The 26,255-nt window shown below is 41.7% G+C and overlaps 1 protein-coding gene across 5 annotated transcripts in view; it reads left to right on the forward strand.

The window, feature by feature from the left end:
- The window catches only part of PIAS1 (protein inhibitor of activated STAT 1), a gene marked incomplete at its 5' end in the record, with an annotated part of 79,611 nt that overhangs the window by 32,804 nt on the left and 20,552 nt on the right, over positions 1 to 26,255 (forward strand). For 4 of the 5 annotated variants that reach the window (XM_081337334.1, XM_081337336.1, XM_081337335.1 and 1 more), the window contains 2 exons: positions 8,611 to 9,055; positions 20,136 to 20,220. In XM_081337334.1, coding sequence (XP_081193460.1) covers positions 8,611 to 9,055; positions 20,136 to 20,220 — 530 coding nt within the window. Of the gene's footprint in view, positions 1 to 6,771; positions 6,900 to 8,610; positions 9,056 to 20,135; positions 20,221 to 26,255 lie in introns of those variants that run through there. The other variant, XM_081337337.1, reaches the window with a different exon arrangement.

Consider the following 26,255-nt stretch of genomic DNA (forward strand, 5'->3'; position numbering starts at 1 on the left):
TTATTTTGAGATCCTCCCGTTTCGATCTGGGTCTGCCTTTTTGCCTTTTTGCCGGACTTGTTTAACAACCACCATGCGTCTGACTTATCCGAGCACGGCTTTGTTCGCCCTCAGGGGGGCCCCCCCATCCTGGGAGCGACCCGCCTCACTCTTTACACTTCCTCTTGATGAAGGGCCCGATTGCTGGGACCCTGAGAGATGGTTGGGCAGGGGCAGGGGCCTCCAGTATAAATTTAATAAGAGGCCCCTGATTACCTTTTTATTTAATTTTTTTGTGGGGTTAGGGAGGGGGGAGGGTTGTGGTTGGTTGGAAATGGGGGGTAATCCACCAACCGCTGGTCAGGCCAGGCCTGGGACAGATCGCGGGGGGAGGAGCCGGAGTCTGCTGCCTCCGGAGCTCGGGAGCGGGTCATGGGACTTTTTATTCCCACGACGTTAGGGAATGGCAGCAGGTGTAGGAACAGAGGGCCGTATCGATGTCCGGGAGGGCATCCCCGCTATTTACAAGCGGTGAGGCGCTCCGACCCTCTGTCTTCACCCCAAGGCTCTGGGAGCGAGGATGTGCAGCCACCTGAGCTCCGGCTAGTGTACCTGAACGCCAGGTCCGTCGTTAATAAGGCTCCTCTCGTCCGGGATCTGGTCGAGGGTGAGCATGCGGACCTGGCTTGCATTACGGAGACCTGGTTGGGCCCAGAGGGTGGTATCCCCCTGGTTGATCTTTGCCCACCAGGCTTCTGGGTGCTACACCAGCCTCGGACTCAGGGTAGGGGTGGGGGAGTGGCTGTGGTTATGAGGGAGACCTTATGTCCGCAGGAGGCCACCGTTCTCCAGATAGTCGGGTGTGAATCTTACTGAGGTGTGGTCCTAGGGCGCAGTTGGGCTTGCTGCTGGTGTACCTTTCGCCTAGTCGCGCAGCAGCAGCCCTGCCTGAGCTTCTCGATATCCTCTCGGGGCTGGTGATTGAGTTCCCCAAACTCATGGTTTTGGGTGACTTCAATCTACCATCCCTGGGAGGAGCATCTGAGTTAGCTCGGGAGTTCATGGCTTCCATGACGGCCATGGACCTGACGCAAGTAATTCATGGACCGACTCATGTGGGAGGTCACACCCTGGATTTGGTTTTTCTATGTAGACGGTGGTTAGATGATCTTGGTGGGGGCTCTCCAATTGTTATGCCCCTGTCATGGACCGATCATCATCTCCTGCGGCTGGTCTTCCATTTTGCCACTCCCCACTGTGGGTGTGTTGAGCCAACTAGATGGTTCCGCCCCAGGCGCTTAATGGACCCTGAGAGGTTCCAGGCAGCGCTGGGGTCCCCACCTGCCTCCTCTGCTCACAGCTCGGCAGATGCCTTAGTGGAAGCCTGGGAAAGGACGGCTACAGAGGCACTTGACCGAGTTGTACCCTTGCGGCCCCTGACCCGGCGCAGATCCCAGTGGGCTCCATGGTTCTCCGCGGAGCTCCGGGAGATGAAGCGTCGGAGACGGGGCCTAGAGAGCGGTTGGAGGTCCAGCCCATCTGAATCCGACCAATTGCGACTAAGAACCCATATTAGGACTTATCTCGCTGCGATAAGGGTGGCGAGGTCTAATTACTTCGCTACCCTTATCGCGTCCGCAGATAATCGCCCGGCCGCCCTGTTTAGGGTGACCCGCTCCCTCCTTAATCAGGAGGTGAGTGAGGAACCCTTGCAGGGGCGGGCCGAGGAGTTTAGTCAACATCTGTCGGATAAAATTGCTCGGATTCGGACCGGTTTGGACTCCGACTGGGCAGAGTCGGACGATCAGGACACGGGTGGTCTTGTCAATGTTATCTGGGAGGAGTTCGATCCTGTAACTCCAGAGGAAGTGGACAGGATTATGGGGAGGCTGAGCTCCACCACATGTTTATTGGACCCGTGCCCTTCCTGGCTGGTTTATGCAGCCCGGGAGGGGACACGAGGCTGGTTCCAGGCGGTTATATCTGCCTCTTTGAGTGAGGGTAGTTTCCCCGCCACCTTGAAAGAGGCGGTGGTGAGACCTCTCCTCAAGAAGCCTGCCTTGGACCCAGCTGTGTTAAATAACTTTCGTCCGGTCTCCAACCTTCGCTTTCTTGCGAAGGTTGTTGAGAGTGTGTTGGCGCATCAGCTCCCTCTGGTTCTGGATGAAGCGGATTATCTAGACCCGTACCAATCGGGCTTCAGGCCCGGGTACAGCACGGAGACGGCATTGGTCGCTCTGGTGAATGATCTCTGGAGGGCTCGGGACAGGGGATATTCCTCTGTCCTAGTCCTATTAGACCTCTCAGCGGCTTTCAATACCATCGACCATGGTATCCTGCTGTGGCGTCTCAGGGGATTGGGAGTGGGAGGCACGGTCCTTCAGTGGTTCTCCTATCTCCTGGGATGCTCGCAGTCGGTGTTGGCAGGGGGGCAGAGGTCGACCGCGAGGCCTCTCGTTTGTGGAGTCCCTCAGGGGTCGGTCCTCTCGCCTCTCCTGTTCAACATCTACATGAAACCGCTGGGTGAGATCATTCGTGGTTTTGGAGTTGGGTATCATCAGTATGCTGATGATACCCAGCTTTTCATTTCGACCCCAAACCACCCCAGTGATGCCCTCGACGTGATGTCCCGCTGCCTGGAGGCGGTTCGGGTCTGGATGGGGAGGAACAGGCTTCGACTCAACCCTGACACGACTGAGTGGCTGTGCGTACCGGCATCTTGGGATATTCAAGATATCCCATCCCTCTCTATGGGGGGTGAGTTATTACCCCACGTAGATAGGGCTCGCAACTTGGGAGTCCTCCTAGATTCACAGCTTTCTTTAGAAGACCATATAGTAGCTGTGACTAGGGGGGCCTTCGCCCAGGTCCGCCTGGTGCACCAGTTGCGGCCCTATCTAGACCGGGATGCCTTACGTACGGTCACTCACGCGCTCGTGACCTCTCGTCTGGACTACTGCAACGCTCTCTACATGGGGCTACCCTTGAAGACCACTCGGAGGCTCCAACTGGTACAGAATGCGGCTGCGAGAGTTGTGTTGGGAGTTTCCCGACACTCCCATGTTACACCTCTGCTCCGCGAGCTGCATTGGCTTCCAGTTGTCTTCCGGCTGAGATTCAAGGTGTTGGTAATGACCTACAAAGCCCTACATGGCATGGGTGTGGAATACCTTGGGGAGCACCTGCGGCCGGCGTCAACTTCCCTCCGCCCAGTACGCTCCCACAGAGATGGCCTCAGGGTGCCACCGGTCAAAGAATGCCGACTGGTGGCCCCCAGGGGGAGGGCGTTCTCTGTGGGCGCGCCGGATTTATGGAACCATCTTCCGGTCGAGCTCCGGATGGCGCCTGACCTCCGCTCCTTCCGGTGCGATCTCAAAACCTACCTTTTTGAACAAGCTGGCCTGGCCTGATGGGATGGGGTTGGGTTTTATAAATCTGTTTTAACTTTTTTAATGTGTACTAACTTATTCATGGGCATTGTTGTTTAATTGCTTTTAATTTTTGTATTTTGTTTTTTAATATGTATTGCCCTGTTCACCGCCCTGAGTCCTTCGGGAGAAGGGCGGTATACAAATTAAATTAATAAATAAATAATAAATAAATCCAGTTTTGATTGGCACAATACAAGAAGGATGCTGATGAACAAGAAGGAGTTGGAGAAGAGCAGCAAAGACGGTGAAGTCTTGGAAGCTACATCCTATGGAGAATAGAGCAGGCTAAGAACCCTGGTGGGGAGCTTTACAGAGAGATCAAAGCTCAAAATAAAGAGGAATTTTTGAATGAGAGAACTAGTCAGCAAGGTTTTAACCTGCCTTCTAGATCCATGGGGGCTGCATCTGGATGGTTGCAAGGAAAGCAACATGTCTGGAGTGATCTAAGGATTCCTGCCCTGGGCAGGGGTTTGGCCAGATTGATCTTCATAGTCACTGCCAGTCCTTATGATTTTATTATTCATACACTGTTTTCACTATAAATAATGAGGGAAATAGAAGAAGCTATAAATCATATGAATCTGTTCTGTATTTTATCTATGTGAAAAATATTAAGAATTTACAGTGGTGATATTTAAGGATAGAAACTTGATAGAATTTGCAATTTTTGTCTTGGGTGGTTAATACTAAGGTTTTTTCCCCCCCTTTCAGTTTGCAGTGTACGTTATCTTCAGTGCCTTTAAAAAGTCCATAGAGGCTTTTTCATTTCCTAAGGTGAATGTTGCATTTTTGAACAATAATTATCTTTAAAGTAATTCATAGTAATTCACTGCTAGGGATTGGAATTTGTGCTTTTGGGATTGTGTTTGAATTGTGGGTAGTTCTTTCAGCAGACTGCATTGGACACTGCATAGCTGGCATTAGGTTTGTCTGGCTCCAGCTCTCTGTTGACAATTTGTTGTAGAAGAGTTTGAGTTTTATTTTCTCCAGATTATGAATAGTCATATTGGTGTCCCCTCTTCCATTTTATGCACTGCCAGTTTAAACTGATCCACAGAACTTATTTATATAAACAGTCAACCTTTTAAAAGCATTGTCTCCCTTTTTTTATGACCTGTAACCCCTTATTTCAGGGTAGAGTCGGGGAGGGGAACTAGATAGAGCTGAGCATTTACTGTCTGGATGCCCTCCCTGATGCTGCCTGGAGTTTGCAGCAGATATTCTTTCTTTGCGCCCTATGAGAGAAATATCCGCCGTTACCTAGGATTGAACTCTCAACCTCTCGAGTGGGAAGCGAGCGTCTTCACCCTTAGGCCACTATGGCTGCTCTTTGAAAAGCATTTCCTGAGGTGTCCAGTAAAAGTGAAAGAAAATGTCTCTCTTTCATATGGCTAATACGTGGTTCTTCCATTATTGTGTTCTACAGTTCTTTTAAATAGCTAAGATTTGCTTAAGCAGTGCATTTTAGTTGTTTCTTAAAACGGTGGTATGGACTATATCCACAAACATTTCACTACTGACAATACAAGTAGTTCTCAATTTAAAATTACAGTTGAGTCCAAAGTCTCAGCCACTGAGCGAAGCAGTCGTTAGGTGAGATACGACATGATGCCCATGGGACAGCTTTGCCAATCTTGGCACTCCCAGTTGCAGTCCTTGAACACTCCTGTGGGTCAAAAGGCACACGGAGCCCCAGGTAAAGAGCGCAGGCTACCAGGGCGGAGAGGGAGACCTGGGGGGCTCCACTCAGGAGGTGGTCTGCGCCAGGCTTCCCCCTCCCCTCCCCCCACCCCAGCTCCTAACACTTTTTACCTTACCACACCAGCTCTTTCCTCTCTCTCCTCTTGGGTTTAGACTCCTTCTCTAAGGGCTTATAGAGAAGCTGCCCGATGGAGGCTCTCTGCTGCCCTCCATTTGCAGACGGGGGTCCCTTGGGCCGGGTGCAGGATGTCAGCACTCCTTTGTGTGTACGAGGGGCTTCCTTTGGCAGGTGCAGAAACAGAGCTCAAATAATCAGGATCTGAGCTCTGTTTTTCCACCCCAACAAAGGAGTTCAGCCCCCCCCCCAAAAAAAAGCAGGCAGCTATTTCATCCAGCTTTCCAGGACGAGAGGCTTGCCATTTGCAGCTTTCCTGCTGGCTTTCTGATTTACTTTTGGGGGGAGCTGCTGGAGAAGATTGCAAATGGCAATCCCATAATAACAGGGCGCTTAGCAAGAAGTTGCAAGTTGGAACAGGTTGCCAGGCATCCAGATTGTGAACATGTGACAGGGAGGGCAGGACATTTTATGACAGCCAGAATGCTTTATGGCAAGGGAGTCAAACTGCTGGCCTGCATGCATCATGCCGAAACCGTGCCCACCCCATTGCCGGCAATGGAGAAAAAGTTGCAATACGTCGCAACACATCATGTGACATGAGTTTGACACCCCTGCTTTATGGGCTATTAAGCACCCTTTTGGAGGCCATTGTAATGGTCGTTAAATGGCAGGTCATAAGTTGAAGATTGTCTGCAATGCAAAAGTTTTAAAGATCACTAAAGCATCTAGGCCAAATTGTGAAAACAACAGATACTTTAATGGAATATACTGCCATATCTCCATTTTAACATTAAGTAATAACGTTTAAAACCATGATTGTCAACAGTTGAGTTTAAGTATAATAACCCCACTTATCAGCGATTCCCCCTTCCCCAAAGTTTACCTGCTATTTTCAGTCAGAGATTGTCCCAAGGTGTCAGTTTGTCAAGGGCTGAACTCATTTATTTATTTATTTTTATTTTAATCCCATTTATATCCCGCCCTTCTCTGAAGACTCAGGGCGGCTTACAATCTAAGAAGCACAAATCAATGTGCTTAGCATGGTTTTAAACGAACTCATGTATGCTTTGCAGCCTTCTGTGCAAATACTACAGCAGAACTTATGAGTATCTGCGGGAGACCTCAATTGTGACATCCGGGGAGTTGCATAATAATTTTCTAATTACTGTCCGTGGTGGGTTTTTTTTTCTTTACCACTTGTATTCTGCAGAGAAGTTGAAGTCAGAAGTGATTTCACTTAGTGATAAAGCTGAAAATCAGAAAAGTTAAACTCTTTCATAACATGCTAACTGTAATTGGAGGAAGGAAATCTAGAGATATGCCTTCCCAGAGGAAATTTCTTAATATTTTACTAATCTGCCTAAAATAATTTAAAAACTTATTAAAGTAATGACACTTTGAAGTAAATCAAGGTGTCATTGCCTCAATAGCTGTTACAATTTTTTTTGAAAACTTAAAAACATGAAATAAAATAGTAAGAAAAAAGTAAAAAGAAACTTTTATAAATTAGCCCTATGAAAAATGGCTGCATCTGTGAGGCCAAGCAGATGAAATGCTCCTAACTCTTTTGATTTCTGAGCCGTGGCAGTGACTCTTCAGGCAAGAGCGCACCAGCATCGCTCAGCACTCACCTCTGCTGTGGCTGACTCTGCTTCCGATGGGATGCATAGGTAGGATGCAGCATGCCATCTTAAGAGAAAATTAAAGTGACATTGTAAATTATTTAATGACATTTGTTGTTGTTAGTTGTGAAGTCGTGTCCGACCCATCGCGACCCCATGGACAATGTTCCTCCAGGCCTTCCTGGCCTCTACCATCTTCTGGAGTCCATTTAAGCTCACACCTACTGCTTCCGTGACTCCATCCAGCCACCTCATTCTCTGTCGTCCCCTTCTTCTATTGCCCTCAACCTTTCCCAGCATTAGGCTCTTCTCCAGTGAGTCCTTCCTTCTCATTAGGTGGCCAAATGACATATGATATGGTAAACAATAAAATTGCAGTAGATAATTTTGTTTCCTTTCCTGGGTTTCCCCTTTTTGTGTGTGTGACTTTCAAGTGAATTGGCCCTCTGCACTGGTCCCTGTAGTCTTCCTGGCAAGGTTTTTCAGAAGTGGCTTGCCATTGCGTGCTTCCTAGGGCTGAGATAGAGGGACTGGCCCAAGGTCACTCAGCTGGCTTCCTGCCTAAGGCAGGATTAAAACTCACAGTTTCTCAGTTTCAAGCCTGATGCCTTAAATGTTATACCAATCACTTTCACATTTCTATCTTACTGCTAAGACTATCTTTTTATCTTCTAGTATCTTTTAACAACAGGTAATCCTCAATTTATGACTGTAATTGAGCCCAGAATTTTGGTCTTAAGTTGTGACGGGGTTACCATATGACTGCACCCAATTTTACAACTTTTTTGTGGCAGTTGTAAAACAAATGCCACGGGGGGGGGGCTAAGCGAACTCATCATTCACTTTGGGGCAATGTTTGGTGGAAGCCGGAAGTAAACACCAGTTTCCAGCAGAAACATCATAAATTGTGGTTACATGACTATAGGGCTCTGCAAAGAGCCATACATTCAGCATAGTTGCTGAGGACCCAGAGTGTGGTCATGTGAGTAAAGAGCGGCAGGGTAGACATCAGAACTTCAAATTTGGCTCGTAAGTCCCTTTTTCAGGTTTGTTGTAATTTCAGGCGCTTCCTAAGCTGCCAGTTATAAGACCTGCTGGAAAAGAGAAGAAAGCAATTAAGACAGTCAGATACAGGTAATATGATTGTCTTAATTGGTTTCTTGTCTTTTCCAGTAGGTCTTCTATTGACTTTCACAGAGGATATCCTAAGAGGATATTAAATGTTTTCTTATTCTGCTGTATGTACTTTGGAAATGATGTGATTTGGGATGTATTGCCAGATTGTTAGACTCTTACTTCATATATTTTTGTTCCAGACTGAATAACACAACTGCTTGTTTGTGTAAGAGAAGTATCAGGGTTTTGCTTAATTTTATTCTATATTTTCCCCCTCACATGCAGTATTATAATCAGTGGTTGACAGTTTTTGGCAGAGTTACAGCCATGCCACTCACTTGATGTTGAAAGGATCCCGCTCTGTCAAACGCTGCCCATAATAACGTGTACTATTTCCGGAATGTATTGTGAAATCAAGAGAAAACATGCTCCTTAATCAAATTACGAACTCACGACTGGGAAGGATTTTTCCCCCAGTGCAGTATAATAAGATGGTAATGATGGTGACGAGGAGGAGGAGGAACGTATGTTCCGTGAAGCAAAGTTATGCTTTGCTTGATTCTCTCTCTGTGCTTAACTCTCTCATGTTCACGGACAGCTCTGATTGAATAACCGTTGTCTTGCCTTTTTGTTTGTCTTCAAGCAAATGGTGATGAGCCTCCGAGTCTCTGAGCTGCAGGTGCTTTTGGGTTACGCAGGAAGAAACAAGCACGGCCGCAAACACGAACTCCTTACTAAAGCGCTTCATCTGCTCAAGGCTGGCTGTAGCCCTGCGGTCCAAATGAAAATCAAAGAACTTTACAGGAGGCGGTTCCCGCAAAAAATAATATCCTCTGCAGACTTGTCCATCCCAAGCGTCCACTCAACATCCATGTCATCCCCTTTGTCGTCCTCTACCATTCCACAACTTGCTTTTGATGGCCACCCGGCAACCTCACCGTTACTTCCCGTTTCTCTTCTGGGACCTAAACATGAACTGGACCTGCCCCATCTGACCTCAGCACTCCACCCAGTCCATCCGGACATAAAGCTTCAGAAGTTGCCATTTTATGACTTGTTGGATGAACTGATAAAACCAACGAGTCTAGGTAAGGGAATAATATTGTCACTTTTATAAACGCAATCATTATATGTATGAGGATGTAAGTAATACATTTAAGGATCTCATACTTTTCTTCTTTGACAACTACCCAACTTACAGATTGAAAACCTGTTGCCTCCAGTTTGGATGGAATAATTTCTTGACTTTTAAAGATGGACTGGGGTGTGGGTGTGATATTTCACAGTTATTCAAAGAAATTTAGGTAGAGCAAACATGGTATAAATACAAACGAATATTGCCAGAATATGTAATTGTAAGTTTCAAATTATTCTTCAGTAGAAAACAATTTGACTAGAGATTATTTTATTAAATAAGTTATTGGACCATCATTGTAGAATGCTTCTTAGTAATGTTCTCACTAATGAAAAAAAGTTTTAACAGTCAACCTACAAATTTTAAAATTTAGTTTGATATTCCAGACATTTTTAGTCATATGTTAACAATGTGGCACTTTTGCTTTGCTAACTCAAACAATCAAAATGACAAAATTTTGAAAGACTTTGAATGTTTGAAATCTAATTTATTTTGCACTTGGTGTAAACTATGGGAATTACCAGTTCATCAGAATGCTTTATTAACCATTTTGTTACACACACAAAATTTGGGCTAACTTACAGTTTCCATAAATCTTTTGAGTTCGAAAAGGAAGGAATGCCTGCTTATGGACTTCTAATTTTTAAGACCATTTTCCTTAACGTGTTTTCTCTTAATTTTGAACTAATATGTAAAGATGCTGAAATAAAAGATACATTTCTATTACTTTTCCCTAAACGCATTAGACTAAAATTTGCTGGAAACTATAGGAATTGTAGTCCAGTGTGTCCAGAACCATAAAACTGAGAAAGGCTGATGAATACTTTATTTGTTGATTATGGTAGTCAGTGAGTAGGCCAGTGATGGCAAACCTTTTAGAGACTGAGTGCCCAAACTGCAACCCAAAATCCATTTATGTATCATTGGGTGCCGGGCGGGCGTGGCCCATTGGGTGGGCGTGGCTGGTAACGGCAGTTCAAAAAATCAATTCTAACTTTGCAAGAATTTTTCCCCCCTGTGAGAAGTTGAAATTGATTGATTGAACTTTTTTTTTTTGCACATGGTGTCGGAGGCCTAAAGCAAAAAGATTTTATAAAACTCAGCTGAAGGCCTAGGACTGGGGCGATGGTGTGCGTGCCCACAGACAGGGCTCTGCGTGCCACCTGTGGTTCGCCACCATGGGAGTAGGCATATGATATACATCACAAAAACACTAGGTAGACAATGCAAGAAATAAAATAGACCACAAATAATCAAACTAGAGAATGTGAGGAATGCAGAAGCTAACTAAAATATATTACTGGCCAGAGCCTAAAATCAAATAAAATTATTGATGGTATAGCCATAAAATAAAATGAAATGTCACTTACAGTTGAGAGAACTTTTAAGTATATGTATTTAGCTATAAACATAAAAAAGAGATGTTTGATCATTAAAAAGGTTGCAAAATGAGACAATTGGCAATCTAGAAGATGCTAAATGTTTTATAGATGATCCAGTGTGCCAAATTGGAGCCAAGGGCAGAATCTCTTAGCTGCAGAACCAAATGTAGCTATCGAGTAACATTTCAGGAGTCTAACAGAAGAAATAAGGTATATAGTATAAACTTTGGGAGAGGTGAGATTAGGGTGGGACATTTTTATTGTTGTTGTTGTTTATGTTCCATGTTTTTAAATGTCTGATATGAAGGGGTCCAACTGACTTATCCGTCATCCTGTGCCTTTCTGGGTATCTCAGGAGGATGACATGGATGTGGAGCTTTTTAAATCCTGAAGCAATCTGTTCCTCCTTTCAATCCATTATCTAGCTACGGAAACTCCAAACAATGTCTCAAATCATTAACTGATTTCATTTATATGTCTGTAATATTTGGCTCTCTGACTATTTCCTTTTCAATTAGGAAGAGGAGATAAATTGAGCTTTTCAATCCCTAATGAATTCTGGTCAGAAGCACAGAGTAAGGTAATAATATAATATTGCGAACTCCAAATAATTCCTGCCCAAGAGAACTTTCCAAAGTCCTAACGCAGCCTTTAATGGCTTTCTTGAACAAGATTATTTACCAGCACTACTTCAGATAAACAGCGCAGCTCTGCAGCACAAATTCACACTTGAAATGATGTTCCTTAAATGTTTTTCAAAATTAACATTCCTTGGGGTAGGTTAAAATGCAGTGGTGCCATATATAATTGTTCAAGGTAATTGTTAAATCTTGTTAATGTACTAGGTTGGCTCAGAAGCATCTGTTGAAGTCTCTTTTGTGTTTGGAGTATGCTCACGTTTTTTTAAATGTATGTTCAGACTCTAAAGGGCTGATGCAGATTCCTGTTGTGATTCTTCCTGTTTGGATTACAGCCAGCCCTGCTGAGTCTTTGGCTTTTTTCTTTTCTCTCCCAGGGCCTTAATAAGACATTTGAGTTTTCACCCTTACATCTTGCTCTCGTTTTGAGGGCTTATTGAAGAGAACCAGAAGTGGCTGTCCGTCCCTTGAGAAATAGATGTCCTCTTGCTGTTGCTCTTAAGATACAGATGTTCTTTTGTTGATGGAAATAAATTCATGGGCAGGAATTCTTCTCTGAAACTATACAGTAGCATTTATTAATGATTTGAGGATTTTATTTTAAATGTGTTCTTAAGATCAGCAAAATAATTTTGTCTGTCTTTTAAGATCACAAGGAAAACATGTTTCTGGCTATAATTTTGAATAAATTGTTAGCTTTAGAAATGAAACGTTCAGTGGGAACACTTTTTTAAATTTTAAATATTGAGCTGATTCTTCTTTTGATGCCTTTCAATATTAAAACAAGAGAATGCCTTATTAATTAAAAAATGGACCATTTCATCCTTTAGTATTGTAAGATGACATGGGATTAATTCCCTGCTAATCCTGGATTAGGATTTTATCTATAATAATTTCCAGCATCAAATTGTTCTCTGGTGCCCCCTTGAGCCAGCCTGTGTGAGTGCTAATAAAAGGCTGTACATCTGTTAACATAATAGAAGGCTTTGTATTTTGTCCAGGGAGCAACGAAGAGATTTGGGCCTCCTGATTTGGCGTCCTGAGATATAAGGGCTGGGTGAGTTTCTTTCACTGTAGTGGAAGTATAACTGATTGAAACTTCCAGCATCCCTGTTTAACACATGCTTGCACTTCTTCTACTCCTAGAATTCAAATGGAGGTTGTCCGGTTTAAATCATATAGCAATATATATATATATATATTATTTTGCAGCAATCCTGTTATCATTCCAATAATTCCTAGGTTGATCTGTCCTATTGCTGCCTGCTTCTGTGAAATCCTGTTCAGTACCTGTATAGAAAATAATTCCTCTTTCCAGCCACAACAATCTAAAGTACATTCCTCTTGTTTCTAACAGATGTTATCAAAGAAGCTATCGTGACACTCGTTTAAATTGGCCAAACATTAGAGTACTGTCTTGGTTTAATCCTGCAAGGATCCAGAAAGTTACAGAAGCCAAGTGTTGACCTTGATGCACATTTGCAGGCAAAATGCCGCACCAAGTCCAAGCTTAGTTTGTTTTCTTACACATACATGCTTTAGTCTGCCATAGTTTGCAGAGGCCCCGTTGGATTGTTTGTTTCCAACAGATAGTGTGCAGCCCCTTTATTAGGGTTCCAGTTTCCAGGTAATCCATACTTGCCACATCTAGATGTAATATCTTTAACTACTGAACAGTGCTGCTTAAGTCATATAGTCCTCAGAAAAAATGGGAGTGAAATCATAGAATAACATGGGAAGGGAGTGTAGTCCAATCCCCTCCTTTACAATTAAAGATCAGTTAATCTCAGTTTAGAAATACAGAATGAAACAAAATATTTTAACATTGGACTCATTAAAGTTTATTTTTGAACAATAGACCCAGACGTTAATTTTAATCTATGGTGCTTAACAGAAGTTGTAGAAGAGACTTGAAAGTGGGTTTAAAAATGATAGGCTACAAGAATGACATGAAAAAGGTGTCACACTGGACATGCAAAAGAAACTAGCTAATATCTTAACAATTAAAAAGGATATATCAATAACAAATCTGGATAATTTTCCTATATTGGATTTACAAAAGAGGCTTGTTAAAGCTCTGAAGAATTTTGTGAAAAGGGACAAAGAAAAAATGAAAAGAAACCAAGCTCTAAGGTATTATTTGAAGGGAGTAATGATCAAAACGAAGGAATATAAAGTTGGTGTCAGAACCCATATCCTAACGGACCCTTCCTTTGTTACCAACCCAAGCCTGATTCTCTTCTCTTCCTGGGTCCTGCCATACTCCTGGAGGGGAGGGGGGGAAATGCTTGCAGGTGATTGCCTTGACTTCCTCTATCGCTACAATGTAACACTTTGCTGTTTCTGCATATTTCTTCTGTGATCTCTCCCCTTGTTGTCAGCTAGTAAGGGGGGGTGGGGGGAGAAGAAAGGAATGTACCTCCGGCAACTGGTTTATCTCTGCGTTTGCAAGGGAAGGTGCGAAAAGCCATCAAAACATCTCTGCAGCACTGAGACGGCCTGATGTTATCTCCTCTTTCCCACAACGGACTTAACAGCTGGGGATTGGCCCATTTGAACTGACCAGATGAACTATGGGGTGGGCTTTCCTTGGGACACTTTTAACCCTCAGACCCTGTCTATTATGCCTGCTATCAACTTCTCATAATAAAAGCTTCTTTTGGAAGAAACTGCTTCCATGAGTTTTGCTTTCTTAGGATGAGTTATTGAAGTGGGCCCTGACATTAGAGAGGATCTGCAGTAATAGTCAGCCCAGAAGGAAGGCTCTTACTAGGGGACTTCGCAACAAAGCAGGGAAGGAAAAGAGTCCACCGCGAAGGGGGATCCCTCCTGCTGGCCGGACCCCTGCAAGCTATCCAGTTCTGAGTTCTCCAGCTCATCGGAAGAAGAGGTAGTGGAAGTGCATTGCCACAAACCTTGGTGGTCGATGGGTGTCGGGAAAAAGGATGACTGGGAGAAGAATGTGAGAAAGGTGAGATGAGGTAGCCACCAGCCAGATTGGAAGGAAGAGATGGAAAGGTCCCTCCATCTCAGGGAGGATGAGAAAGATTGTTCGGGGCATTTGAGCTGGTTGCTGGAACCAGCGATCGGCATGATGAAAATAGCCCTGGATTCCCTGAAGGAGGAAAAACCCGAACCTCCTATGCAGGCACCATCCGCATGGGTTGCAGGAAGAAAGACACTGAAGGGGAGTCCAAAGCTGAGGCCCCAGGTCCATTCAGCAGAACCACTGAACCTGCTGCAGTCGTCGCTGCTGTTGCCACCCCTCGCCGCATGGAAGCCTCAGACCAAGAAGGCAGACGGCACAAGTGAAAGAAAAGGCAACGCTTCATCTAAAAGTTCCATCCGTTAGACGTGAAATTCCAGGGGGAGCCATGATGCCTAGGATTCTTCCTAACCCAGGTACTGAATTACATGGAGGAGTACAGCCGAGACATCCCCACTGACCAGGCTAAAATCCGCATTGTGCAAGCCGCCCTGGATGGCATCGCAGTGGACTGGGTCATGGACCTTTACGACGCTGACGCAACGGAGCTACTGAATTTCAACCAGTTCTTGTTCTCCCTCAGATAGTAGTTCGAGGACACATTAGCTGACCAGAAAGCCCACAAACAAAGACTGTGAAGCAAGGCAGACGACCGGTGGCAGACTACACTCAAGAGTTCCGAACCCTGGCTAGCAAGTTGAACTGGCCAGAGGATATCCTACTTAGCCACTTCAAAGATGGGTTAAACTATGACCTGTACGATGCCTGCCTTCCCTGAGGAGATCCACTTCGGCAGATGCATTATCCAGAATGCCTCAGTACAATAGCACCCGACCCAGTGTAAACTGCTAAAAAAGTTCCACATTGAATATCCGAACAAGCCTGACTAACGTATATGCATTTGTCTCTATCTTTCCACAAGATCTCTCTTTTTTTAAGGGAGGCAGGATGTCAGAACCCATATTCTAACAGACCCTTTCTTTGTTACTAACCCAAACCTTATTCTCTTCTCTTCCTGGGTTCTGCCAAACTCCTGGAGGGGAGGGGGAGAATGTTTGCGGGTTATTGACTTGATTTCCTCTATCGCTACAATGTAACACTTTGCTTTTCTGCATATTTCTTCTGTAAACTATCTCTCCCCTTGTTGTCAGCTAGTAAGGGGGGGGAGAAGAAAGGAATGTATCTCCGGCAACTGGCTTATGTCTGCATTCGTAAGGGAGGGTGCAAAAAGCCATCAAAACATGTCTGCAGCACTGAGACAGCCTGATGTTATCTCCTCTTTCCCACAATGGACTTAACACCTGGGGATTGGCCCATTTGAACTGACTGGATGAATTATGGGGTGGGGTTTGCTTGGGACACTTGTAACCTATTGATCTGAGCGGGAAACCCTCAGATCCTGTCTATTATGCCTGCTATCAACTTCTCCTAATAAAAGCTCCTTTTGGAAGAAACTGCTTCCATGAGTTCTACTTTCTTAGGATGAGGTATTGAAGTGGGCCCTACTTCAATAAAGTTGGTTTATTTTGTGACTGCGAAATGGGCAGCATAATATATAACTATTTTATCAAGGTTAAAAAAGATGTTGTCTCTGGAATCCCTTAATAAACTTTTGCTGGCATCGGGACTGAAATGAAGAGGCCTTAAATATTTGTTTAAAGATAAAAGTGGAAATGGGAAGAAGACATCATTTGTAGTATGTTAAGATGTAAGATGTTAAGTTACTAAAATAGTTTACACTTGTAATTAGGGGAAAGTCATTTCTTTATATATTTCTTTACTACTGTATGTTCTTTCTTTTCTATTTTTTAATGTACCTTTTATGATTCTGTGAAACTTTATGCACCAAGTGCAAATTTTTGCATTTGAGAAACCAAAGTAACTATACAAATGTTATTCGTACATGTGCGTATACACGCGCACGCACACACACACACATGCACACAGACATGCACACAGTCTTCAAGTCTATTTGACACCAAAAACCAGGTCGGCTGGATTAATGAATGCTCAAATAATTTTGTGAAGCTTAAAAGGCTATTTCATGTTAGATTAGAAAAATAAATAGACACATGCTCTTGAGTCAAGTTTGGTTACCCCATCTCAACTCTTGTCTCCAAGATTGAAAACACTTTGTGTCCTGTTTTTGTAGTTGAATATGTTTTGGAATGAAAAATCTAGATTCAAATCAGAAAAAACAACATTGCACACATAGAAGTTATAAGAAAACTTACCAGTGACGGTCTGAAATACAATTGTAGGATGGAAATGGATTGTTGATGCTGCACTTATATAAGCCTCCTAGTCGGGGGGGGGGGGGCAGGGGGCAGGGGGAAGCTTATCTATATTTAATTCTACAACCTCCCCCACTCCCCAGTTCTCCCCCCCCCTGTTTTTCCTCACCCAGCCAGCTGCTGGGAATGAGATCCCCTTTCTCAGAAGTCTGAATTACTGCAGGTTCTGGAGAACTGGTGGAAATACCTTAAGAGGACCTCAGCTCTGAATGCTGCTGGGATGTGCCTTAGGGTAAATGGAAGGGAATGCTTCTGACAGGATTCAGTCCTGCTCTGAGTAAACATACTGTTTTTCTAAGAAAGCCAATCCATGCTTTGAGATCCACTAAAATCCGTGACCTCTTCTTTGAAATGCAAGGAGTGTTTAATTTTAATAACTATAAACATTTTTATTTTAATCCCATTTATATCCCGCCCTTCTCCGAAGACTCAGGGCGGCTTACAATCTAAAGCACAAATCAATGTGCTTAGCAATAGCCTTCATTCTGTGTATATGCCTGCTTATTAGGTCTTTCGGGGGGGCCCCATGCAGCATTATTACAAAGTCAGCTTATTGCCCCCAACAATCTGGCAAACATCTGCTTTAATTTAATGTATTAGCAGGCAAATTGTAGCTTTCCTTAACCTATGTAGCAATTTATTAGGAACATTAAGAAATAAACATTTCCAAAGGTTCTGTGGTGGGATTTCCAGAAATGTAAAAATTTAGTTGAAAGGACTTGCTGCTTGCTCCCCTATTGAATATGGAGCTCCAGAGTAACAGTAGGTGACTTATTTGCATGAGGTCTCTTTACTGCTCAATATCTTGAATTTTAGAACTAAAATTCAAATTAGACTTAAGCTTGTAGTTTACACTCTCGCAGAGGGTTTTCACTTTCTTTTGTTTTGAGATTACTTATTTTATGGAATTGCATAGGGTTTTTTTCTATCTTTCCCCCATTTTTTCTGCTACTTCTCACCTGGCTCACTCTAAGGGGAACCAGCCAGAAAGGAACTTAAAATAGAGAGATTTACTTTGCCATACAAATTATTTTTGAAATTGTCTTTAATGCTGTGAGATTTTGCTGATTAACCATGTGTTTTCCAAGTATTCCTAAATTCTGCATCCATTTTGCAGAAGCAAGTCCTCTGTCCTTGGGTGAGAAGGACATTGAGTGGCTTGTGAAACTACTGTAGTTTGGGGAAATTAAGAAACTTCCATATGTCTGCCCTTTTCCATGACTGTGCCCAACTATTGTGGCAGGAAAACTTCATTACAATCAGACTAAAATCTAAATAGAAAATCATTGCCTTCCTAGACCAGGGGTAGGGAATCTTGGCTCTTTTATGACTTGTGGACTTCAATACCCAGAATTCCTGAACCAGCCATGCTGACTCAGGAATTCTGGGAGTTGAAGTCCACAAGTCATAAAAGTCAAAGTTCCCTACCCCTGTCCTAGACTATCGATGTAGGTATGAGGACAAATAGAAATTAACAGATTTGATTTATGTTTGTAAAAGTAAAAGTTAACAGTGCTCTCCTTGTTAGGTATTATAAATCTGATAAAGCTAGCAAGTGTTATTGACTATTAGTGATCATAATTTATCAGTGCTGGTGGTATGCCACAAACTGTATATTTAGTTAATAGAGTGCAGCAAAGATGGAGATCAAGCACTGAAAATTATGATAAGATGTAGTAGGGCTTTCTTGAATTAATATACCTCTTATGTTAATAAATGTCCCATAATGTAACTGTATAAAGTAAAAATGCTTCCTCATTTTATTGTACCGTGAAATATTCCAGCAAATAGCAACTTTGCAATACAATTTGTCCTGAGTTATTGCAATAAGCTCTTAATTATTTAGCAATGGCCAATTTGCAAGGAAAGATTGAAAGTGCTCTCGGTGAATAAATAGAATTGAGGGCCACTGGAATTGAGTTGGAGAGCTTGCTTGGGATAGAATATTGCATGTTCATCTAGGACTATGTGAAAACATTTCTGAATGGTTAACTGGATTTTTTTTCCAATTCAGAAAGTATGGTAATATGTTACCGGAGGAGCATTTCAGTGATAAATTTAGCCTCTGGCTTTTTTTTGGGGGGGGGGGAGGAGATGACGGGTCATTAAATGCTTGTTTTAACTGAAGATAATGGAACTGTTAATATAATATCTGTAAATTACTGTAAGAGGATTCTTGGATTGTTTCCTCTCAAAGTTTATATTATATTCAGATTTCAAACATTGCTCTGTGTAGTTTTAATTGCATCTCTTAATCATAAACTGCTCTAATCGTAACTATGTTTTATAAAAAATATCCACAAGCCTCTCATAAATACATCTCTAATATTTAGGGCATTATATTTGTGTTTATCGGAAGAGTCTGTTTTAAGGCCTCTAAAAGCAGAGCCCACAGCAGGCATGTTCAATCCGCGGCCCTGGAAGCTAGTAGTGCGGCCCCATAAGATCCCCCCAAATAAAGGAAGTTAATCATATACATTAACTGTATTATATGTTTTATTGTGGTCCAAGACAGTTCCTCTTCATTCAGTGTGGTCCAGGCATGCCAAAAGGTTGGACACACCTGGCCTCTGGGGATCATGTTGGGCCACCAACACGAGAGCAGTTAGGTTTTTCAGACTGGTCCTCAGACAGGTGCAGGTTTTCAGTCATATGTACCTTACAGGATAATTATGGGCAGACATTCTTTCTCTCTATATGTTATATATTTTACTTGTCTCCCAGCAATTCAGCATGCTTATAAAGGTAGAAGCCTCCCAAATAATCTGCAGTATTAAACAATATGTCCCCCGCCCCAAAGGATTTCTCATGCATTTTTCAAACAGGAATGGTTTTGGTACAGTGTCAGAGTCCTGGCTAGCTTTGATTTATTTTTTGATCTATAATAATTTTTAGTGATACATTTGTCTTACTTTCCTTTTCCTTTTCCTGTTTTTGTTTTTGATTCTTTCGAATAATGCAGCTTGTTAACCTAGCTTGGCTGAAATTCTGCCGTCTCACAAGCTGAATGGTGGGCTTAGATGATGAGTTTTGCAAATCTTAGAAGAAACCTCTTTCTATCCATCTCCTTCATTGAAGCTAGCAGAGCAAAAGAAAGTAAATGCTGAGCTCCTCTTTATTGCATTTCAATTAAAATATCCTCTTATTGGTTAGTAGAACATAATCCCCTTTGGCTCTGCCAATTCTTCCTTGTTTTGTTCTACCACCGTTTGTTTTATGTTATGAGACGAGATAATTTGTATTTAATGACTCGCACTTAATCAAATGACTTGAGACTTCAGGATGTAAATCAGATCTTTGTGAATGAGTTTCTGCACTCTTAGTCATGCAGGGAATGTATATAGTGCACTGTAATAACAAGCCACACAAGTTGAAGCTTAATGCTTAAAATATGGATTCTCCCTCACGATTCCTCCAAGCTGTTTTGTCAATCAGAACATTACTGTCTTTTTTAATGGCTCAGTGTGTCAGGTTATATTTTCTTTTTTAAAGTAATTTTTGAAATCAATGCCAGTTCTTTTCCAAGGTAAGTATATATCGTGTGAGAAGTATCAACCCCTAGAACAGGGTTTCCCAGCCCAGTCTTAAAGCTGTCAAGGTTGGAAACACTGCCCTAGGAGATAAGCCAAGGTTGGGTTGATGCTAAATTTCCTAAAATGATGGCAGAATTGTCTATATAAAGAAAAATAACCTTTTTTCATGTTCACTTAATCTCCTCTTGACTTCTCTTTAGCATCAGATAATAGCCAGCGACTTCGGGAAACCTGCTTTGCATTTGCCCTGACTCCACAGCAAGTGCAGCAGATCAGCAGTTCCATGTAAGTGTCATCACACCCTTTGAGTGCAATGCTTCTGATTTCCAAAGTGTGATAAACTTTTTAAGAGGGGTGTTTATAATGGTGGAGCAGGACTTTTTTTAGGTTTTAGCATTCCTAATGAGGATGAGGTGGTCTTGGGGTATGATAGAATTGCCGTGTAAAGCTTTAATATTCAAGGAGTGGTTTTTGGAATGAGCAAAGGAATAGAGATTTGGAGATTGAGTTAGATGGGAGGAATTTTAAATAGAATATGCATAGGCTTCATTCTGATATGACAGAATGAAAATTAATTAATTTGAAGAGTCTAGTTCTGAATTGTTGGAAATTTGAAGTTAATAGGAGGCTTTTCTGAGGATGTGTTCCTGAACATAAGCTGAAGAATACTGAGAAATTATTGTAGAACATCCCATTTGAAAAGGAAGCCATTCATAGTAGAGTTATTTTGGGCGCAGAGAATGGGCTTAGCTCAACTGCTTATAAATGGGAATAGACTAGGCATTAAGGTCCATTGAAAGTAAAAAGAAATACATGTCAGAATAAGAGTTGGAAGAGACCTTGGAGGTCTTCAAGTCCAACCCCTTGCTCAAGCAGGAAACCCCATGCCATTTCAGACAAATACTGTCCAGTCTCCTCTTAAAAACTTCCAGTGTTGAACCATTCACAACTTCTGGAGGCAGGTTGTTCCACTGATTAATTGTTCTAACTGTCAGGAAATTTCTCCTTAGTTCCAGGTTGCTTCTCTCCTTGGTTAGTTTCCATCTGTTGCTTCTTGTCCTGCTTTCAGGTGCTTTGGAGAAGAGCTTGACCCCCCCTCTTCTCTGACAGCCCCTCAAATATTGGGACACTGCTATCACGTCACCCTGGTCCTTTTATTTATTTATTTTTTAAATATGTTTTATTGATTTTTAACATACACCTTAATATTTGGTAAACACCGTGTTGTCTGGGTTAGTGTTTAAAAAACAATAACAATTTCTATAATTCTATAATCCATATAATAGCTTTACTTGATTTCCTCTTCCGATAATTGCCAACCTTAAATTAAATAAATGACAAATATAGACATTTTTCTCATGTTTCTGCAAATAATAAGCACATTAATACAATGTTTCTTTATATTGATCATCTTGATTGCCCATCATAAATCCCGTTTACAAAATTCTTATTTAAATTTGTTTTCCCCACAATATTCAAAGCATTCTTACTGGTTAAGATTTTGTCAAAATTAGTTACATTTAAGTATTTAAGTCTTTTTTCTCATACAAGCCATTTTTGCATTTCTCATATCTTAAAGAAAAATAAGAAAAAAAAGACAAAACAGAGAAAACATTTCTTATTTATATAAAGCATCCCAACATTTTTATATTTCTTGCGTCAAAAAACCAAACACAAAAGAAAAAAAGAAGGCATATTACGTTACTTGAGGGGTTCATCCCTCTTAAGCTAATCTTCATTTATATTCAAAATCTCTATTTCTTTAACCATATTCCAACAGATTTTTAATTCTCAAATATTCCCCTGGTAATTCCCATCATCTAATTTTTTAATTCTCACTTTAGCATATTTTTTTGCCCAACATCTTTCCTGTTCAATATGCTTCACTGAATCAAAGAATCTTCCCATAATCTTATAAATATTGTTGCAGATACAAAATACAAAACAGGTAAGATGTTTTTATAGGAAGGTTTTGCCCCTTTGTATTCACTGAAAATCTCTGTCTCTCTCTCTCTGTCTCTGTCTCTGTCTCTCTCTCTCTCTCTCTCTCTCTCTCTCTCTCTCTCTCTCTCTCTCTCTCTCTCTCTCTCTCTCTCTCTCTCTCTCTCTTTCTTTCTTTCTTTCTTTCTTTCGTCTCTCAAATTCTCCTGGCAAAATCCATTTTGCCAAATCTTTTTTCTTGTCCTCAAACTCATTTTGTAATCTTAAAATGTATTCTTAAAATCTTAACATTTTCCATGTCCAAAATCCATGTCTGTAAATTTTTTTCCATCTGGGTTAAGTCATTCTTCCTTGTGTTGTTAAATTCCATCTTAAAACCTCTCTCCTCAGTCTCATTCAGTTGTCTGCTCACTATTTTCTGAGAAATGTTATGTTGTAAGATTAAATTTGAAATGTCTTTATGTTTTCAAAGTTATTTCTAATTTCCTTGTGGTTTGAGATTATTGTTGTTTGGAGTAGTTGCATCATAGCATAGATCTCCTTCTGGAAAGTATTTGTTTTTTCTTGGTATATTCTTTCTGCAGATCTCTGTTCCATGATAGCCAAAAATCAGGGTTTCCCTTTCTCTGCAGATAGCTTTAGAGTCACAGTTGAGTTGTGATTTGTAATCCAGAGAGGTCAATTCTTTTTTTTTTTAGAGTTTATAATTCTCACTTTGTAGATAGCCCAAAATGTTTTCTTTTTCTTTTCTTTTTTCTTTTTTTGTCACAATTGTTCTCTGTTATTAAGACATTGAAAGGCACCCAAATCAAATTTATCTTTTCCTCGGCTTTGCCAGTCCCTGTAATAGAGCAATTGCTATTGTATATTTTCATCCACCACTAGATGTCAGCACCAGTTCTTTTCAGTAATTATTTACTTCTATTTTCATGATATGAAAGGAAAATCTTAACAGATTCCACCGATTTCAAACTTGTATTCCTTTCATTTCAGTATATTTCTGTTCCCCCTGAAAACTTTAATTCGCCGCTTCCATCTGCAGGAGGGTGGGGCAAAGGTCCCCCTCCTTCTCACTTTCAGAGGCTTTTTGCTTCTTGGTTTTTTTCTTCTTCAGGAAATCAATTTTCAAATAGAAGAGAGAAAATCACAGTTCTTACCCAGTTCCAAACATGTTGTTTACAGTTAGCTTAAAGTAGTACTTTTGGACTTTGGTTGCTTGTAGCTTGGGCTAGACTCAGAAGTTAAGCTAGCCTTTTAGAGTAAGATTGTATGATGTAATACCCTGTATTCGGCTCTGGGAAGTTGGGGGGGGGTTGTTGGGATGGGAGGGATGGGGTAGATGGGGTATATGTTTTAAAAATGTATTTTAAAACTTTTCAATAAAAAAAAGAAGTTAAGTTAGCCTTTCTCCTGCTGGTTTCTGGAGGGCTTTTCCCAAATCAATCAGATTGACTGCTGTCTCCGCAATTGGTGGGACTTCTCCCCCCACTTCTGTGTTGCCTTTACGGGGCAACTTCAGGCAGAAATTGACCATAGGGTGTGGAGCCTCGCGATCCCTTGGCTGCTGTGCTACTGCGCAAAACCGGAAGTCTCTTGTCCTTTTAATTAAACTAGACATGCCCAGTTTCAGCAACTGTTCTTTATAAGTTTTAGCCTCCAGCCTCCTGATCATCTTTGTTGCTCTTCTCTGCACTCTTTCCAAAGTCTCAACATCTAGCATTGTATATAACGTCATTTCTATCTAAACTATACCTTGAAGAGAGAAAAGCAAAAAAAAAATGGTCACTGCATTAACCAACGTTGGCTCTGTAGCACACTGCTACACACCAAATAGCTCTTTACTCTTGCATATCCCACCTATCAGATGAATGTTCTTTACTCTTAAATTAATCCTTTCTTGTTGTGAAAATCAAATGTAGGGTTTTTGTTTTTAAAGATTGCTACAGGAATGGCTTCATTACCTTCAAAGTCTCGTAGCAACTTATACATTCACCTGGTGTCAGCCCTTCAGTTAGACCTGGCTTCGTGGCTGGCCTCCCTAACTAAAAATATATTCAATCTCAGTAGAGAATAGTGATTTTATAGCTTTCTTTCTGCTGGACTAACTGATTGGTCTACCATAATAGAGGAACAAGTTCTAGTGTGTAGATTTGCAAGTTCTGTCTTTGATCCTGTTTGGGTCCACTTAGTTCAGAGTTGCTGCATGTCAAAAGTTTAAACTTCGAAACAGCACCAAGTAGTTCCATGAGGGACATTACTCTTACCTTGCAGCTTCTTTTCATTTCTCAGCATCATGAGCTGGCGGCTTTGGGTCATCTCCCCTCACCTCTGACTTTTAGTCCCCTTCTGTTTGGTAAGTGACTGGGTACCTTAACTGCGGATCATGCTCACCAGCCACCTGTAGCCTCAGCCTTAACATTGTCTATAAGGCTGGTTTGAAACTGGAGAAGATTATTGTGGAAACTAGTGGTTCCTGGGTTCAGATCCTGATTCTCTACTCCAGCTGACTTTACTGTCTTTACTATCATCAGAGGAAACTATAGTTTCATCTTTCCCCTGGGTGTGGGGTCCAGGCTTCGTCCTTTGTGCTTGTCGTATGCCCTGATCTCTTCTACAGTCCAGCTTCTTACATTTTGCTTTGAGAATGTAAGCTTTAGATCAGCCTTGGTCACCTGAAGATTTATGGATGTCCACTCTCAGAATTGTCCAGCCAGCATATTGGATCTGTTTTAGGTCAAAGCATATCAGTGCGTTTTATACTGTGTTTTCTGTTGAACCACAGTTTATAAGGAGCGACTTTTTTAAAAAAGTGTGGTTAGTCTGTTTTGAATGTCATTAGCTGTTGAAATAGATTCTCTCCACCACTTTGATTGGGCTTGAATCAATTAGCATAGTTCAAGCACACGCCCAACAATTGACAATTCTTTCTTATTTATAATCCATTTTTTTATAAAGGGGATATATTTCTTATCAGTAATCCCATTGTTCTTTAAATAATCATAAATCTGGTCTTTATAAATTTCAGTCCATTAACTTTTTTTTCAGATTTATTTCTTGAGATAAGCAACAAAATATCAGAATTGGTTGATCTCTTCCCCTAGTGCCTTATCAGATAGAAATCAGATAGAAAAATGCTATAGCATCCTTTGACCAAGACATCACAGATCTCAGGTTTTCTCCACTTGACTCAGTGATCACTGTAGATTTTCTTAGCCACTTATGCTGTGCTTCATTTTCTATGCTGTTTACATTTTGTGCATGCCATTTTTCAGGATATTTCATTATAAACACATAGAGCAGCCCTGATTGGCCAACTGGCCACTGAAGTTTTGAATTGTCTGGTTAGTTTTTTTCTTTGTTTCTGTCTGGTTTGTTTGTATTTCAGGGGTTTAGTTTCTGTGCCAGAATTCAATGCAGTTTCTCCATTTACATTGTTTTATGAACTTAAAAAAAAAGCTCAGCTGGTTTTTCAGAAAATTTTCAGGTCTTTGGGGATGCACTCTGAAAAGTCTAGGTTCGAACTTTGATCCTTCAACAATGAATCTCCAATCTTGCCTGTTACTGAACAACCTCCATCCACAAATCCTACTCCGTATCCCTTTGGAGCTGTGTAAGTAACACTTAGTAAATTGGTATCCAAATTTGGAGGGTACAGTACATTCTTAACAAGCAGAGCCATTGCTTCGTTTATGATCGCCTTTGCAAACTTCCCTGCCTCCGCAATCTGCCCTCTGCAGCTTCTGTCAAGACAACAAAGAAATCTTTATTTTTAAACTTTGGAACAGTTGCTTCTCTATCCAAGTAAACTGAATTCTGCTTGCCAGCATCCTTGATGGCTCTATCCGTAAGATTTCTCTGGAACATCCCCTTCTTCTTCTGAGCATGGAATCATTTCCCACTCTCTGGGCTTCACCACCATTTTCTCAAGCCTTTTCCTGTACTGCCCATTTCTCATTCCAGAGAGGGAGGGAGAATTCTTGGTTAGTTCTGTCACCATTTGCATCTCCAAGCCACTGTAGAGTTTTTGATTCTTGTTAGATAAAACAACAACCAGACAAAAAAGTCTTTGCTGTCTGAGTGGCATTTTTACACTTTGTTTGCCGTTCCTGGTTATCCAGTAGTTCACAAGTCTAGGCCACTTACGCCACAAGTGCAATCAAAGCCTAACTCATCCCAAGTGTGGTCATGCTCTTCTATGTAGGCTGTTTGCAAGGCAATGTACTGTTGCCCACACACAGCTACTAACTGGGAGGCACATGAGTACCCTGAGGCATGTTCAGAGTATGTGCATTTTCATAATTTAAAATGATGCCAGAACCTTATAAATGCTATTTGTCAGTGTATTCTGTTCAGAAAGGGGGAAGGGCTTGAAAAAGGAG

This window comes from Vipera berus (genome assembly GCF_964194415.1).
Source record: "Vipera berus genome assembly, chromosome: 12".
Taxonomy (NCBI): Eukaryota; Metazoa; Chordata; class Lepidosauria; order Squamata; family Viperidae; genus Vipera; species Vipera berus.